The sequence below is a fragment of the Chelon labrosus genome, assembly GCF_963514085.1.
Source record: "Chelon labrosus genome assembly, chromosome: 2".
In the NCBI taxonomy this organism is placed as follows: Eukaryota; Metazoa; Chordata; class Actinopteri; order Mugiliformes; family Mugilidae; genus Chelon; species Chelon labrosus.
Genome location: NC_140338.1, coordinates 9233383 through 9247411, shown reverse-complemented (window position 1 = coordinate 9247411; position 14029 = coordinate 9233383). Strand labels below are relative to the sequence as shown.

The 14029-nt window shown below is 42.9% G+C and overlaps 1 protein-coding gene across 2 annotated transcripts; it reads right to left on the bottom strand.

Annotated features, from left to right (window-relative positions):
- Positions 1–1052: 1052 nt before the first annotated feature.
- On the bottom strand, positions 1053–13764 carry txndc11 (thioredoxin domain containing 11). 2 transcript variants are annotated; one of them, XM_084565098.1, is made up of 13 exons: positions 13353–13764; positions 11921–12017; positions 11556–11675; positions 11155–11252; positions 10462–10591; positions 10220–10313; positions 9891–10003; positions 9577–9780; positions 8174–8915; positions 5619–5806; positions 5234–5346; positions 5069–5149; positions 1053–4039 (listed from the first exon to the last, which is right to left on the bottom strand). In XM_084565098.1, the coding sequence occupies exons 1-13, from the start codon at positions 13475–13477 to the stop codon at positions 3523–3525; spliced, it is 2622 nt and encodes an 873-aa protein (XP_084421224.1). In that variant the 5' UTR covers positions 13478–13764; the 3' UTR covers positions 1053–3522. The 2 variants fall into 2 exon arrangements, with proteins under 2 accessions (XP_084421224.1, XP_084421223.1); XM_084565097.1 differs by having other exon boundaries at positions 5069–5346.
- Positions 13765–14029: the final 265 nt, after the last annotated feature.

Here is a 14029-nt window from a genome sequence, read left to right as displayed (position 1 = left end):
AAAACTCAGTTATAATAGTATAAAAGTATGTTTTAGGTAGTGGTGGGGCCAGGAACATTTATAGTTTTTCATTACCTTTATGCATCATTGCTGAAAAGAAAGGAATTCCCAGCATAACAAGAACAAAATACAAACCCATTAAACTAAAGCCCTGTTAACACCAACATAATCAAATTAGTTATTTAAATTAGTACTTACAGCTTTGCCTGGGAGAGCGTGTGGTGCGGCTGCAGAGAGGACGGTTTTCCCACAGCGGAGGACTTCCTGAAGGGCTGCACCTTCCCGGTCAGCCTGGTTCACTCCCTCTCAAGTCATGGGATCGCTCAAATAGTCCGTGCAAACCTCACCGACCCAACCCAAACCCCACTGAATATTTTATAGTTCTGCAGTTATTGACAAATGATCAGCAATTTGGACTCATCATTCATTTATAGGCTTGCATTAGTATATTATATCTGAGTAACAGACGGTTTCCGGTGAGGGGAAAAAGAACTTATTGTTCATTAATTAGTCATTACCACCAGAATGCCTCGTTAGCCAATGAAAGCCGCCGCCCTCTCGGCCCAGATCAACATGCTTCGTTATGAGAGCAGACTTTCAGACTTCTAAAATGCTAGTATGATGCTTTTTGAGGTGGAAAAAGATAAAAAAAAAAAAAAAGATGTGTTTCTGAGAGACTCAGATGCATGGCAAGACATGACTGAGCACACAGCGCTCAATTCAGAGTGAAATGAGCAGCACATGTTCGTGATGCTCCAAATTAGAGCTGGCATTTAACCGTTTGCTGAACACGGCGGGAATTATTTCACGGTCATACAGAGTCAATCTGTTCTACATGTCCACATTCGGAGTCAAATATTCGTCCTCATGCATGTGATAATGTGTGGAAACTTCATGAGAGTTTAACTAAAAGTGAAGTGAGTGTTTGGTGATGGAACAGATGAGATGCAACTTGAAGGTGAAACCGTTTTCTTTGTTGAATAACAGAGAAAGCAAGAGAAGTCGTTTGAGTGGTGTGACCTCACGCCAAACACAGCGGCTTGTAAGATGAAAATGTTTTTAATCAGTAAAAATCGGTGCAATATTTCACATGTAAACAATTGCAGCATCTCATTTGCAAAACCTGAATAGTTACATAGAAATATTTTTTTAGTGACACAAGGATTCCTGTAAAAATAGATCGGTTTAAACAAAACAACTTTATCCCCTTCGAAAGAAAGAAAGAAGAAAAAATAATAATAATCTTGATCATTTCAAGTGTTCTTAAGCTCACCTGAACATCAACTGAGCATCTCTTCAGTAGATCTTCAGAAAAATAACGTCTTTATTAGTGGCGTTCTCTCCCTGCAGCCAATTCACACGCCGCGGCTTACTGCGCATCGTTGAAAAGAAAGATTTCCCAAAAAGACTTGCGCATATTTGTGTAAATAACAAGCACCCTTATCAAGGAAACTCAAAACACACAAAAATAGTGCAACTGAAAACTACAAGTATCCGACCGCTGTGCAGAATAAAAGCTGCTCATTACCATGTGATCGTAGCGGCTTAAAATTTGCAGAATATGAGGTGATTTTAAGCAAATTGTGCGCAAGGTTTCCAGGATGTTAGCTGTAAATAATGGGTAACTGTGAAAATATGTCTTATATATGGTAGGGTATTTTTTCCAAGCAGGGTTTTTAATGTGAAACGAAGCAGGAACTGGCAAAAAAAAAAAAGAAAAAAGAAATGACCGTTGTTCCCGACTCATGTCCCCTGTTAAGCTAAATTTACCACGTGAGCCATTTTTAAAGGCTACAGGTGATTTCAATCCATCACTGTGAGGTTTTAATTAGGTATGCACCCACAATTCTCGGCTGAAAACCAAAAATGCACTTTCGGGCCATTTCCGGCCGAAAATTGCTCCGGTTGTTGCTTGCACGTGTTGTTTCGGCGATAAAAGTCCAAAACTTTTTGGCCGAAAAAACGAAAATACAATTTCGGACCATTTTCGGGCGAAAATTGCTCCGGTTGTTGCTTGCACGTGTTGTTTCGGCGATAAAAGTCCAAAACTTTTTGGCCGAAAAAACGAAAATACAATTTCGGACCATTTTCGGGCGAAAATTGCTCCGGTTGTTGCTTGCACGTGTTGTTGCGGCGATAAAAGTCCCAAATTTTTTGGCTGAAAAAACGAAAATGCAATTTCGGACCATTTTCGGGCGAAAATTGCTCCGGTTGTTGCTTGCACGTGTTGTTTCGGCGATAAAAGTCCAAAACTTTTTGGCCGAAAAAACGAAAATACAATTTCGGACCATTTTCGGGCGAAAATTGCTCCGGTTGTTGCGGCGATAAAAGTCCGAAATTTTTTGGCTGAAAAAACGAAAATGCAATTTCGGACCATTTTTGGGCGAAAATTGCTCCGGTTGTTGCTTGCACGTGTTGTTGCGGCGATAAAAGTCCCAAATTTTTTGGCTGAAAAAACGAAAATGCAATTTCGGACCATTTTCGGGCGAAAATTGCTCCGGTTGTTGCTTGCACGTGTTGTTTCGGCGATAAAAGTCCAAAACTTTTTGGCCGAAAAAACGAAAATACAATTTCGGACCATTTTCGGGCGAAAATTGCTCCGGTTGTTGCGGCGATAAAAGTCCGAAATTTTTTGGCTGAAAAAACGAAAATGCAATTTCGGACCATTTTTGGGCGAAAATTGCTCCGGTTGTTGCTTGCACGTGTTGTTTCTGCGATTAAACCTTCGGCCGAAAAACCGAAAATGCAATTTCGGGCCATTTTCGGACAAAAATTTATCGCCGAAACAACACGGCCGAAACAACACGGCCGAAACAACACAGCCGAAACAGGATGTTGTGGTGATGGAAGCAACAACCGCAGCAATTTTCAGCCGAAAAATGGCCCAAAAGTGCATTTTCGGTTTTTCGGCCGCTGTTTTTTTTCGTGCATCCCTAGTTTTAATCCAGGCTTCATTGATTTGTGACGTTGAGATTAGTATTTATTGAAGAAAAAAAAATAAAAACACGCTTTTATGAGTCTACAGTAATTAATGGAGGTTGAATTTGGCTGCAGGGTTTGTGTGGCACGTTCACTCAGGTTATTTCTTCGCCCTTTAACATGTTAAATCTCTGCTAGCGTCAGAACGGTGAAGTCTGGACAGCCGGTAGCGTCTTCATAAACTTGTGCGTTTCTACGAGTGGATAAGCTCATATCATCACAGCACTGAGTGTTCTGTCCGTCCCTGACTGTCCAGCTTCTCCTTTGTGTTTCCTCCGTACATAAAGTCCAGACTGAGCAGCAGCTTTTAAAACACAACACTGTCTCTGAATTCCCTGTTTTCTCTCTCATGAGGAGAATTTACTTGGTTGTTGCCTTTTCAGGTTTTACATTACCTCCTCCTTTCAGCCTCGTTTTATTCTCAGATCTAATCACAGATTTTGTCTTTCTCTTCCACTTCCTTCATTTCCTCGCCCAGTTTCCTTTCTCTTCCTGTCTTTTTATTTTTTTTTGTCATTCACAGGATTCCCTGCGGTCTTGTGCTCATGAAGCCATGTGGCTCCTTTTCTGCTCTTCCTCTTGCCTCTCCAGTTCCTGCTCTCTAGCCTCTGTCCTGTCCTTCAGCGCCCTCAGCAGGACCCTGAGCAGCGTGTTCTCGTTCAGCAGGCTCTCAGAAGTGTCCGCCAGCTCCTGCAGCCGCCTCACGGCCTCGCCGAGCTGCCGGCTTTTCTCCCTGTGCTGCTCCTCCAGGCTCTTCCTCTCCCGCTGCAGCTCGGCGTTCTCGGCTTCCAGGCTGCGGGTGTCAAATGTCAGTCGGCGGTTGTCCCGCCAGAGCTGCGCCAGCTGTTGGGAAAGGCGCTCACGGGCGTGGTGCAGGGCTTGAACTTCGCGCTGGAGGGCCCGAAACTCTGCATGGAGGATGGCACTGGATCCCGGGACCTCTGCCCCAACAGATGGCTTGTCCGCGTGGTGTATGGAGCCTGAGTGCTGCAGGATGAAGTGAAGGAGGTTGGGTAACGTGATGGGGAGGTCGTCGGGAAACTTCACACTGAGGTGTTTTCTTAAAAAGGAGAAGCAGAGAAGACGTTTTTGTTTTATTTTTCTCTACTTAACCAGGTGAAAGTCTCCTGATAGATGGCAGCATAATGTGTTGTGACAACAATACACTCACATGCCAGTTCATCAGGTACACTAGTGGAAACAAATGCATTCTTATATAACAATCCTAGCTTCATGAAGGTTATAATGTTTAGTGCATGTTGATAAACCATGCAGGATGTGGTTTTAAACAGTACTGAGTTGAAGTGTTTTACTAAAAGGGGGTTAAATAATAATAATAGAAACGTCATCACAACACAGTACCATCCAGCAGCGCTACAAACCACAGCCTCTGAAATGAGAACACAGTTGAATCAAGAGCTCTCTATAATTTTAAACTAAAACTGAATACCATAACCTTCGTGGAGCTAAGATTTAAAGCAGGACCGTCGCATCAGAACGGATTTGTTTTCTCTAGCGTACCTAATAAACTGGCAGATACGACTGTCAAACATTATAAAAGATGTAAACAGCTAAAGATAAGATCCCAGGCCTGCAACACGTGATCCGTTTATTTTATCAGTTAATTTAGTGATTATTTGAATCTTTGGCTCAGATTTTTACTATTTTCTTCTGTTAATTAGATGGTATTAAGTATGATTTACATGAAATCGTTTGTGTCGACAACTGTAACTGTAATGCAGCTTTATTATTTATCTGCAAAACTGAGCTTCCACTGAACTAGAACATAGGATTAATGAAAATCTACGTCATTTACTTCTTTAGGTCAGTATGCGCAAAAACAAGAAGTGTATAGCTATGTGAAGGCAATGCATAATATTAATATGGTTAAGGTTAGATCTTTTATTATTATCATTATTATTATTATAATTCTTAAAACTGCATTGTAGAGGCCTTTAGTCACTGCAGACCTAGTGCAACATATCCGCATCTTTTCTTCAGCATGTGTACCACTCTGAATGTTTTTTACTTTGTGGAATTTTATTGGCCAGTGACTGGATGTTACCAGAACACATGCAAATATTCTCACCTGTATTTGGGAAAGAGGAGGACAGAGGGAACGTGATCCACCATGAACTCCCAGGGAAGGTCGTTCCGTGCGACGTTCACCCTAAACAGAGGAAGATAACGATGACTGCTTCTCGTTTCTCTGAGGAAATACGGATCGGAGACTAAAGACGCAGACAAGCTGTACCTGGCCACGGTGACGGTGCTGTTTCCCTGCAATAATCTGGCCAGCTGGATGATGATGTGGTTGAGGACGGAGCAGAAGCCGCACCACTGAGTGTAGTAGAACAGCACCACATCCTGAGACACACAACAATACCGTTTTATTTATAATTCAGTTCAGCAAAAAAAAAAAATAAAAAAAATGTCTTGACGTGTATCTAACATCAGCAGGAAAAACGAGTCCCAGTGCAAACAGACGTCCTGCTGTTTTACATGCACAGTTAATGCAAAGCATGTTTAAGCAATAATGTTGAGAAATGCCGATAGGTATATTTGATTTTCATTTTAGCGTCAAAACCTTATTTGATGCGGTGGCCAGAGAAAGAGGCTGAAGAAGATTAATTGATCACCTTTTGAACGTCCATGACCGTCGGCAGGAAGGAGGACGTGGTCAGTTCTGTGATGAGGAGGCGTGAAGGCGACTGCTGGTGTTCATCTGGACGCTTGGTTCCGTCTTCACCTCCCTTCCCGTCCTCCTGTCCGACCAAGTGTCTCTGCAAGAGGCTGTACGGAGCGCTGAAGTTCCTGATGAAGGCCTCTTTGGTAGCAGGAGCAGCAGCAGCAGCAGCAGACACGACACGAACAGAGAATTAATACGTGGGTCACATTCAAACGTCGCACAATGTTCAACCAGCTGATGACAATTATGAGACTTTTGCACAGAGAAGGGAGATAGATTCCTGGGATAAAACCTCCTGTAATACTCGCAGTACTGTAGTAGTACTTGCTATATAGAGAAACCCACATTTTTTTTTAAATATATGCTTATTTTAAATGAGATATTAGCAACATGTGTCAACACAGTTTATATCGGAGCATGTTTACGACGCTGTTGCACCAGTTTTTCTATTAACAAAATGAGGAGACCAGCTATTTTAATACAAGATTTAAGCTGTAAAAGACTTTGTTTCCCTTTTTTTAATGCATTTTCTGTTTCATAATGCACCAGTGGTTTTGATTAATTAATATTATTTTAACATCTGGACCCATTTTACGATGTAACCATGCTGTTGTAACACGTGCAGAATGTGGTCTGGCTAATTTAGGGATAAACTGTCAAAGGGGGCGTTTATCTCTACTAAGAACGCAAACCAAGGACATACGTCTTTATTAGAGGACATACTCGGTGGTTCGATCTTTACAAGTTCACCTCTGAATTACAAACTCTGGAACATGTGGTACGGTCATTCAATAATTTGGAACAGCAGCGTACTTGATGATGCTTGAGAAATGCATTCTGGGACACCTGGCTGTCTCAAGTCCACACAAGTTATCTCCCGATGCGTCCTCGACAAAACGCACATAGCAAGAACACAATGGATACTTGGATCGTACTTGATCAGATGCGTGCTTTGATGATGTTCACAGTAACACGAGTACAGATAAGGATGCATTTGAATTTTCACCCGAGGTCAGAGAAGGCTGTGGTGTTTGCAGGACTTGTTTTTGTTTTTCATTTGCACGGTAGTTTAATTTGCATTAGGGGACGCATGGACGGTGTCAGTGGTTTTCAGAGGTGTTCCCGAGTCCATGAAGTGATTTCAACATGAGAGTCGTGTCTGTTCTGAAAGCAGTGCTGCTTCAGGCCCTGAACATCACTGGAGTTCAATATTGAATCTTTCAGTTATTTGATGTAGATCAGAGGTCTTCAACAGGGGGTCTGTGACCCCTAGAGGGTCCACGGAGGTACTGCAGGGGGTCGTGAATTTCTTTTTCCATAAATTTAAATGTCTTTAAATACACATATACATAAGTAGGGGGTCCCCGCTCCATCTCTCCATCGGTTTGGGGGACCTTGGCTTGGAAAATGTTGAAGACCCCTGATGTAGATGATTCTTTGTGATTTTATAAATTCTTGAACTATCTTGAACGTCTTACTGACCGATTAACTGTGCTATGTTGGACCTTTTCCAGACATGTTTCTGGCATCAAAGTCTAAATGAAGTTATATTCTTTAAAAATGTTTAGTTTCAACATTTGATCAACAATGTCTTTTTGCTATTTTCAACTAAATATGGAGTTTAAACGATTTGCAAATTACTGCATTTTGACGAAAGACATTCTTATAGGCGCCGATAAAAGATTAAAACAAGAATTTCCTCTAGTTTGAACTATTCCTGTCGTGCCCCGTCTCTCTATGCTCTGCTGTGTAGATTCTCTCTTAATACAACTGCAGTCTACTGTCATTCAATATCAGTCAATAAACAGGTTTGACTGCAGATCATAGTAGATGTGAAGGTTTTTTTCTTTTCTGTTAATTACAAACAGGAAGTTATTATGTTGACTACAATCACACTGGCCTCTAAAAAGGTCCCAACTCCATTGATCAGTTCAGTACAAATACCATTGCATTGATACTCCCTGCACCTGTACGCGTACAATATGCAAAGGAGAATGACCGACCCTATCAGCCAATCTTCAGATAAGCAAACTATGCAAAACTGTTGTTTGCCCGAAGGCTCTTTTTACAGAAGCCGTAAAACACACTGGATGTACCTTTGCAAACATGACACGCAGTAATAATAATGACAACCAAAGAATAGCCGAATTCATCAAAAGGACTGAATGTCTTTGGCTGCTAATGGCTCTTTAAGGTAGATAAAACCACTCTAATGGTTTCTCTATATATCCCTAAATCAGAAATGTTCCAATACCGAGTAGTTATATGGTCAATATGCTTCAAACAAATTGCTTGTCAGACCATGAAGCAACGTCACAAGCCACCTGAGTTCAGCCGCCAAACAGGTTTTCTTGAACAGGTGTTCACGCAGCGACTGAACAGATGTGTGGAGATTTAAGATAGTTGTAAAATACTTTCATTCCGCCTTAAAGCGTTGTCATGTAGAGCCCTAACATTAACTAAACCAAGCTGTGTGATCTTAACGGGGTTCTGTGCTTGTCTTACCCAGAGACTCCGTCAGCGTGGCTGCTGGGTTGCGGTGGAGAACATAATGAACCTCGTCCTTCAGGTTCACGATAGCTGCGAACGACTTATCACCGCTCCCGTCACCTTGCACACTGCCGGCCTTGAGGTGAAGAGAAGCACTTGTATTGCTCGATGCTCCGAGCCTCACCGCCAGAGGCCAGTTCAGATCCACATCCAGCACATAAAACCTGAGCGTCCTGTTGGTCTGACAGCGCAGCCCTGTGATACCATCTCCCTCCTGCTGGGGGGCAGGTGATGGAGGGTTTATGGAAGAAGAAGAAGAAGAAGAAGGAGGAGGAGGAGGAGGAGGCGTCAGGGGAACTCTTTGCATGTCTGGCTCCTCTTTGGCTTGTGACTCATTGAGTTGAGGTTCTACTTTTCTGCAGCAGGCACTGTATTGAGTAAACGGGCTGTAGCTGTTCAGAAAACTGCTACAGTCCATTGAGGTTGCAGTTTTTACAGAGACAGGGGAAGGTAGCTGGTGGAGGCAGCAGTCTCTGAAAGACATGTCTTCTCCCCGAGACATGGAGGCGAACGAGCAGAGAACAGAGGAGGTGGTGAGGCTCGGCCGTGATGAGCTTAGGCAAACCTCACAGACACTGGTGTTCGACTGTGGGAGAACAACTGACTGGCAGCACAGTGAGTGGGAGGTGAAAGTGTTGTCCAAGCCGGTGTGGTTGCTATTGTCACAGGAATGATAACGCACAGCGATGTCCGCCACCTAAAAGAAAGATTAAAAAAATTGATTTAAAAATTATGATACAGTTACACAGTGCTTCACAAATAATACAAGGCCATGTACACAACAAAGGTCAAGATAAAACACAGCAATGTACAGAAAAGAGGAAGAACTAAAGTATAATATCACACGAGACGATTCAGTTCCTAGAGTACGTGGGAAACCAAGTATGAAAATACTTGTCTGAGGAAATACAATCGGTCTAAAGACAGGAGATTCCTTCAACACAAAAGCTCAAAGCAGCCGAAACAGGTTAGTAGACAATGATTCAAAGATGTATTTTTTGGCTTGATCCAAATTAGCCTTGAGCACAAATATTAAACTCCTTAATTCAATTTTGAAATTAACTTAAAGCCAGCAAAGGAAGGATACAAAAGAAAACACTAGCATAACAACAGAAAAGATGCTACAATATGGCAAAAGGGGTTAAATAAAAGCATGAATATATACTGTAAATGTATATTATGTATTATTAATACATCAACTGGGTCATTCAGGGTAAAAAATGGTATATATTCAAGTAATGTCCCAAGCAAAAAGCATGCAAACAAAAAACAGAAAAGGACCGACAATTGAGCCCTGTGGTACACCAATGAAACAAACACAGAGGAAATTTCATTAATGCTTTTTATTAATTCCTCACCTGCTGTAGTAAAAGGCTGGGCTGGGGCCCCAGTGGATTGTGAGGCAGGAACATCAGCAGAGCAGGGCCTTTAGTGAGCTCATGTTCCAGCAGACGGGACTTTATTCCCGGGGGCTGTAGCCAGTGGAGGACAGCTTCACGGTGTTCAAACACCCAACTACAGATGGCCTCTGACGTGAAGTTACGTTCCCTTCTAGGGAAAATCTGACAGAAAGAAAATGGGGGGGAAAAACATACAGGAGGATGCCGGTGTAAAATCATAATTATAATAAAATTTTCTTATTATGTAATTAAGGCACGGCGACACAGCTTACCAAAGAGGAGTTAAGTCTTCTGTGGAGGTAAACAGTCTCATCTTCTCTCACTGAAATGGCCTCTGCCACCTGTTTGTTGGTCACAACCCCGAAACGCACAACACCACGGAAATCTGCACCATGAAAACAGAAACTCAGAACTATAGACCGAACTAAGCTTCCTGTGCTTTCTACGCTCAAATGAGAAACATTGCATTGACAGTACTTGTTTCGTATGTACAGTGAATATCAGCTTCTCTTTGCAGTTAATTCTAGTCCTGTTTTAATGTGATCAACTATGTTTAAACAGTCAAAAGGACTAGCCTCAAACCTATATAACTACTTCGTACCCCTTCTTAGGGCCTGCAGGGCCGAGGACAGATATGTGACGTATCCAGGCGGCTGAGGAGAGGAGTTAAACTGGAAGAAACCCACCACTCGAGGCTAGAAACACACAAGAGAGAGGCCGTTACAATATATAAAAAGAGATCCCGGCTGTGTGTGGGTACAGTGATACAGACAGAGACAATGCGCCACAGTTAAACCGAGAATTAAAGAAATTCAAGGTCTCAAAGCTGAAGCTCAGCGCTACCTCGTGATAGGAGAGGAACTCTTCAAGCTGCTCTCTAGACGGGAGATACGTTAGTGGTGTGATGACTCGGAGGATAAAACTTTCCACATACGCGGCCACAAATGGACCTTTGTACTCTATTGGCCCAAACCTGCAGAAACACAGACAAGAAACATAACGGACCAATTAGGACGCATTCACCTCTGCCAGTTACGATGCACATTTAACAAAGACTAAATAAATAAACAATGAATAAATTAGAAACGGGAAACAAAACATTAAAAGCTCCAAAGTGTCTTAACGCTCTGCATGAAAAAAAAAAATGTGTTGACTTGAAGGAAACGATCCTTCCTGTTCCTCAAATTGCTCCACAGTTTCAGAATAAAAATAAAGATGGCAGCAGCCTAGAACCTGAACAAATAAGCATATTGTGCCAAGGTGTGCAAATGATTTACAAGGAAGGAAATGCTGTATGACAAGGATACAAACAAATAGCTGTTTTTTTTTTAATAAGGAGCAGCAGATCCAAATGTGTGAGGAATATCTGAAGGTGTATTTTCAGCAGCATGTTAAAAACGCAGCAGCCAAAACCACTGTGGCGCTTGTATAAAACACACTCCAGCAGTTCTGACACATAACTCCCCCCCCCAACACCACCTACTACTCCCGTTAAAGACAAATTAGTCCCAAAAGGAGCACAACGAAGCACCTTACCTCCGATAAAACAGATGGATGATGGGGTACTGATAGAAGCGGTTTTGCCTCCTGCATTTCCCCTGACTCCACCAGCAGTTAACAGCCACGAACTGCACCTGTGTTTGTGTGTTTAGGAGAGAAGAGAGCGAAACGGAGCTGAGCAAACAAAGCTATTTCTCGACCACAGGGAGGCTACGTGGCGTTAACTTCATCAGTCATGTGCATCAGAGTGTAATCCGTCTCGTTTGCTTAACAAATTGAGATCTTTAATAGTTTTTTTTTACTCCGTATTTAAGGTTTTGTGTGATTTTTGTAAACCGTAACAGACTTTTAGAAACTTCTATTAACTGCCTTTTTCAGCACTTTAAACAATAAGCATCTATTTATGGAGTGTCCGTGGAAGAACGAGGCCTAAATACCTGTTTGGCCAACTTCTTGGCTACCTGGTGCACCTCCTGCCGGGCAGCCATAGAGTGAGCACACCACGGCGCATAGAAGAAAATAAGAGACACCTCGGCCACACTCCTCAGACGCTCCACCTGGTGGGAGAAAGTTAAATGTTACAGATCTGACCAACTCAAGCGGCGTCTTCGACTGCGAAAAACCAGCTATTAATTCCACAGCTTCCAAAATTTGATTATTCAGGACAATGCAAAACCGTGTGTCTGTGTATCCTTTGTCATAGTATCAAACCCTTTAGCCATGCAAACTTCCAAATGAAAACCATACTCATATCACACCACGCAGTGCTTTTTTTGTTTTTTTGTGTGTACTTAAATCTCACCTGATCTAGCTGACCGAAGTAGAGATCCACCACCGGGGCCTCGGCAGAGAAGAATCGCACCGGAGGTCGGGCTGCCGCTACCACGTTCTTAGCCCGGCTACAGGAAGAAATAATGACAGTTAACGGCGAGAGGTGTGAGAGGTGTCTGTATAAATTATGAGACGACAAGGTAGTTAATCTGTTCTACTGCTGGAGAAACAAAAAAAGGCACTAATCATGACGCCAACAGATACCTGGGAGCAGAGTTGCAGTAGCTATGTGGTGATTTGCCCAAGCTATGCCTACGCTACAGCCAGAGCAAAACCACCACAGGTCCTGTTCAGACCTGGCGTCGGCATGCGTCTTGGGTGATCCGATCACAAGTAAGGTAGTAAGTTTTAAGGCCACACTGACATACTGCCTTCTTAGCTAACATCCTCTGAGTAAGCAGCACAACATTTTCCCGCCCTTCTTTGAAAGAGAGGGAGTGCTCCAAAAGGAGACCTGCAGCCCGAGTCCACACCTGACTAGGAAAACAGACGCTGAACAGGATAAGAAGCAGGACGCGCCTGAGATCATTTGTCTGTCATTTGCTTCGAGCTGGATCTCTCTGAAAGACGAGCGTCGCTCAGTAAACAAATGAAGCGCAAGTGAACCTACAGGAGAACCTGATAAGGATGCTACTTTTGTTATAACCAACTGACTATCAGAACAATTTTGATTTAACATTTCGTCGACTACAACTGCAGCTCTGATCTTGCAGCTCTCAGTTGAAATAGTTCCAGATTGGTTTTTTTTTCCCCCCCAGTAAGAAGCAACATGTGCCCAGGGTTAACTTGTTCACCTGAGGCTGTCGACACCTGAGATCGCAGCTGGAAGACGGGGACAGCAGTGTGATTTTACCAGGGCTACACCTGAAGACTACTTTCATGGACAATTAGGTTGTTGATCGACCTCTTCATCTCAAGCAGTTTGGTTAATCATTATAGAAGTCAATATGTTTACTAAGGAGTGAGATGCAAAGACATTCAGTTCAGATCACAATGAGAAAATTAACTGATTATTAAAGTAGTGGTGGTTTGATGTTAGTTTATGCAGCAGTGACTGTTACACATGTGTCCTCTCAGTCATTTCCCAACAAATAAGCCTGAACTGGAGGAATAATGCAGAGAAGGAGTCGTGTCCCTCTCTGTGTAAGTGGTTTAAAGCATCAGTTAATCCTCTCGTCCTCCACCACACGTCAGTTTTCAGATTAGCTGGTGTGTTATGATGTACAGTCCATGCTGTGGTTAATAAGCAGAAGCTAATTTACGACTTAACGCCACAATAGCAGAAGCATTCCTCTCAGTTCTGGAGTTCACTCACACTCCTAACCTCCCCCCTGGCCAAATTTATAAAATAAAAAGACTAGCTCACAAAAATTAGAAGACACACAGAAGCCGGTGTCGTTTACCTGCATGTGAACTTAACAGCCAGTATGAGCAGGACGCCGAGAACGATAGCCCCGCACAGTAGATCCGGTCTGCGGGCCATCAGGAACAGCACCTGCCGGAGAGACTGCCGCACCCGGCGCAGCATTACAGCCTCTGGTCGGCTCCCAGTTCCATTTATACGCTCCGGCTGCCGCCCAGCGCAGCCATTTGCCTAACAAGGGAGGAGGAAGAGCGATTTGCCTGGGAACAGAGCTAACCTGGATTGGACATGAGCGCTGCTAGTGTGTAAGGTGTGCACACACGGTCGGACCAACCTTTCTTACACACGTAGACTTTTCACTTCCGCAACAATGACTCCGGGGAGAGTCCGTGAATTTCGGCGTGCGGTTAAAAGCGCTCTGTTCGTTTAACACTTTTATTGAGAGCAAGGCTTTTAAATATGATTAATAGTTAACTATACAAACTATACATGTCATTGAAGCAAATTAAAATAACAGCCGCTTTTTAATTTGTCCTCGGCAAGCGTGTTTGTTTGTTTTTACGTTTACAACAGTGTGGGTTCTTGAATGACAGTCCCTACGTTGTTATGGCGACAGCAGTTGCTGCCATGGTGACAGTAGAACACTAGGGGGCGGTCGTTTTAAAAGTCTTCGAAATCAAGCGATAAAACTTTATTTATAAAACATTTAAACAGCAC

Bases quoted from the DNA above. Each gene is read 5' to 3' on its own strand.
- txndc11 (XM_084565097.1), bottom strand. From the start codon at position 13,477: ATGCTGCGCCGGGTGCGGCAGTCTCTCCGGCAGGTGCTGTTCCTGATG. The intron at 5,807-8,173 runs GTAAGACAAGCA...CTGCTACCAAAG, and splicing joins CACGCTGACGGAGTCTCTGG to AGGCCTTCATCAGGAACTTC. The intron at 4,040-5,068 runs GTGAGAATATTT...CTCCTTTTTAAG, and splicing joins CTCCTCTTTCCCAAATACAG to AAAACACCTCAGTGTGAAGT.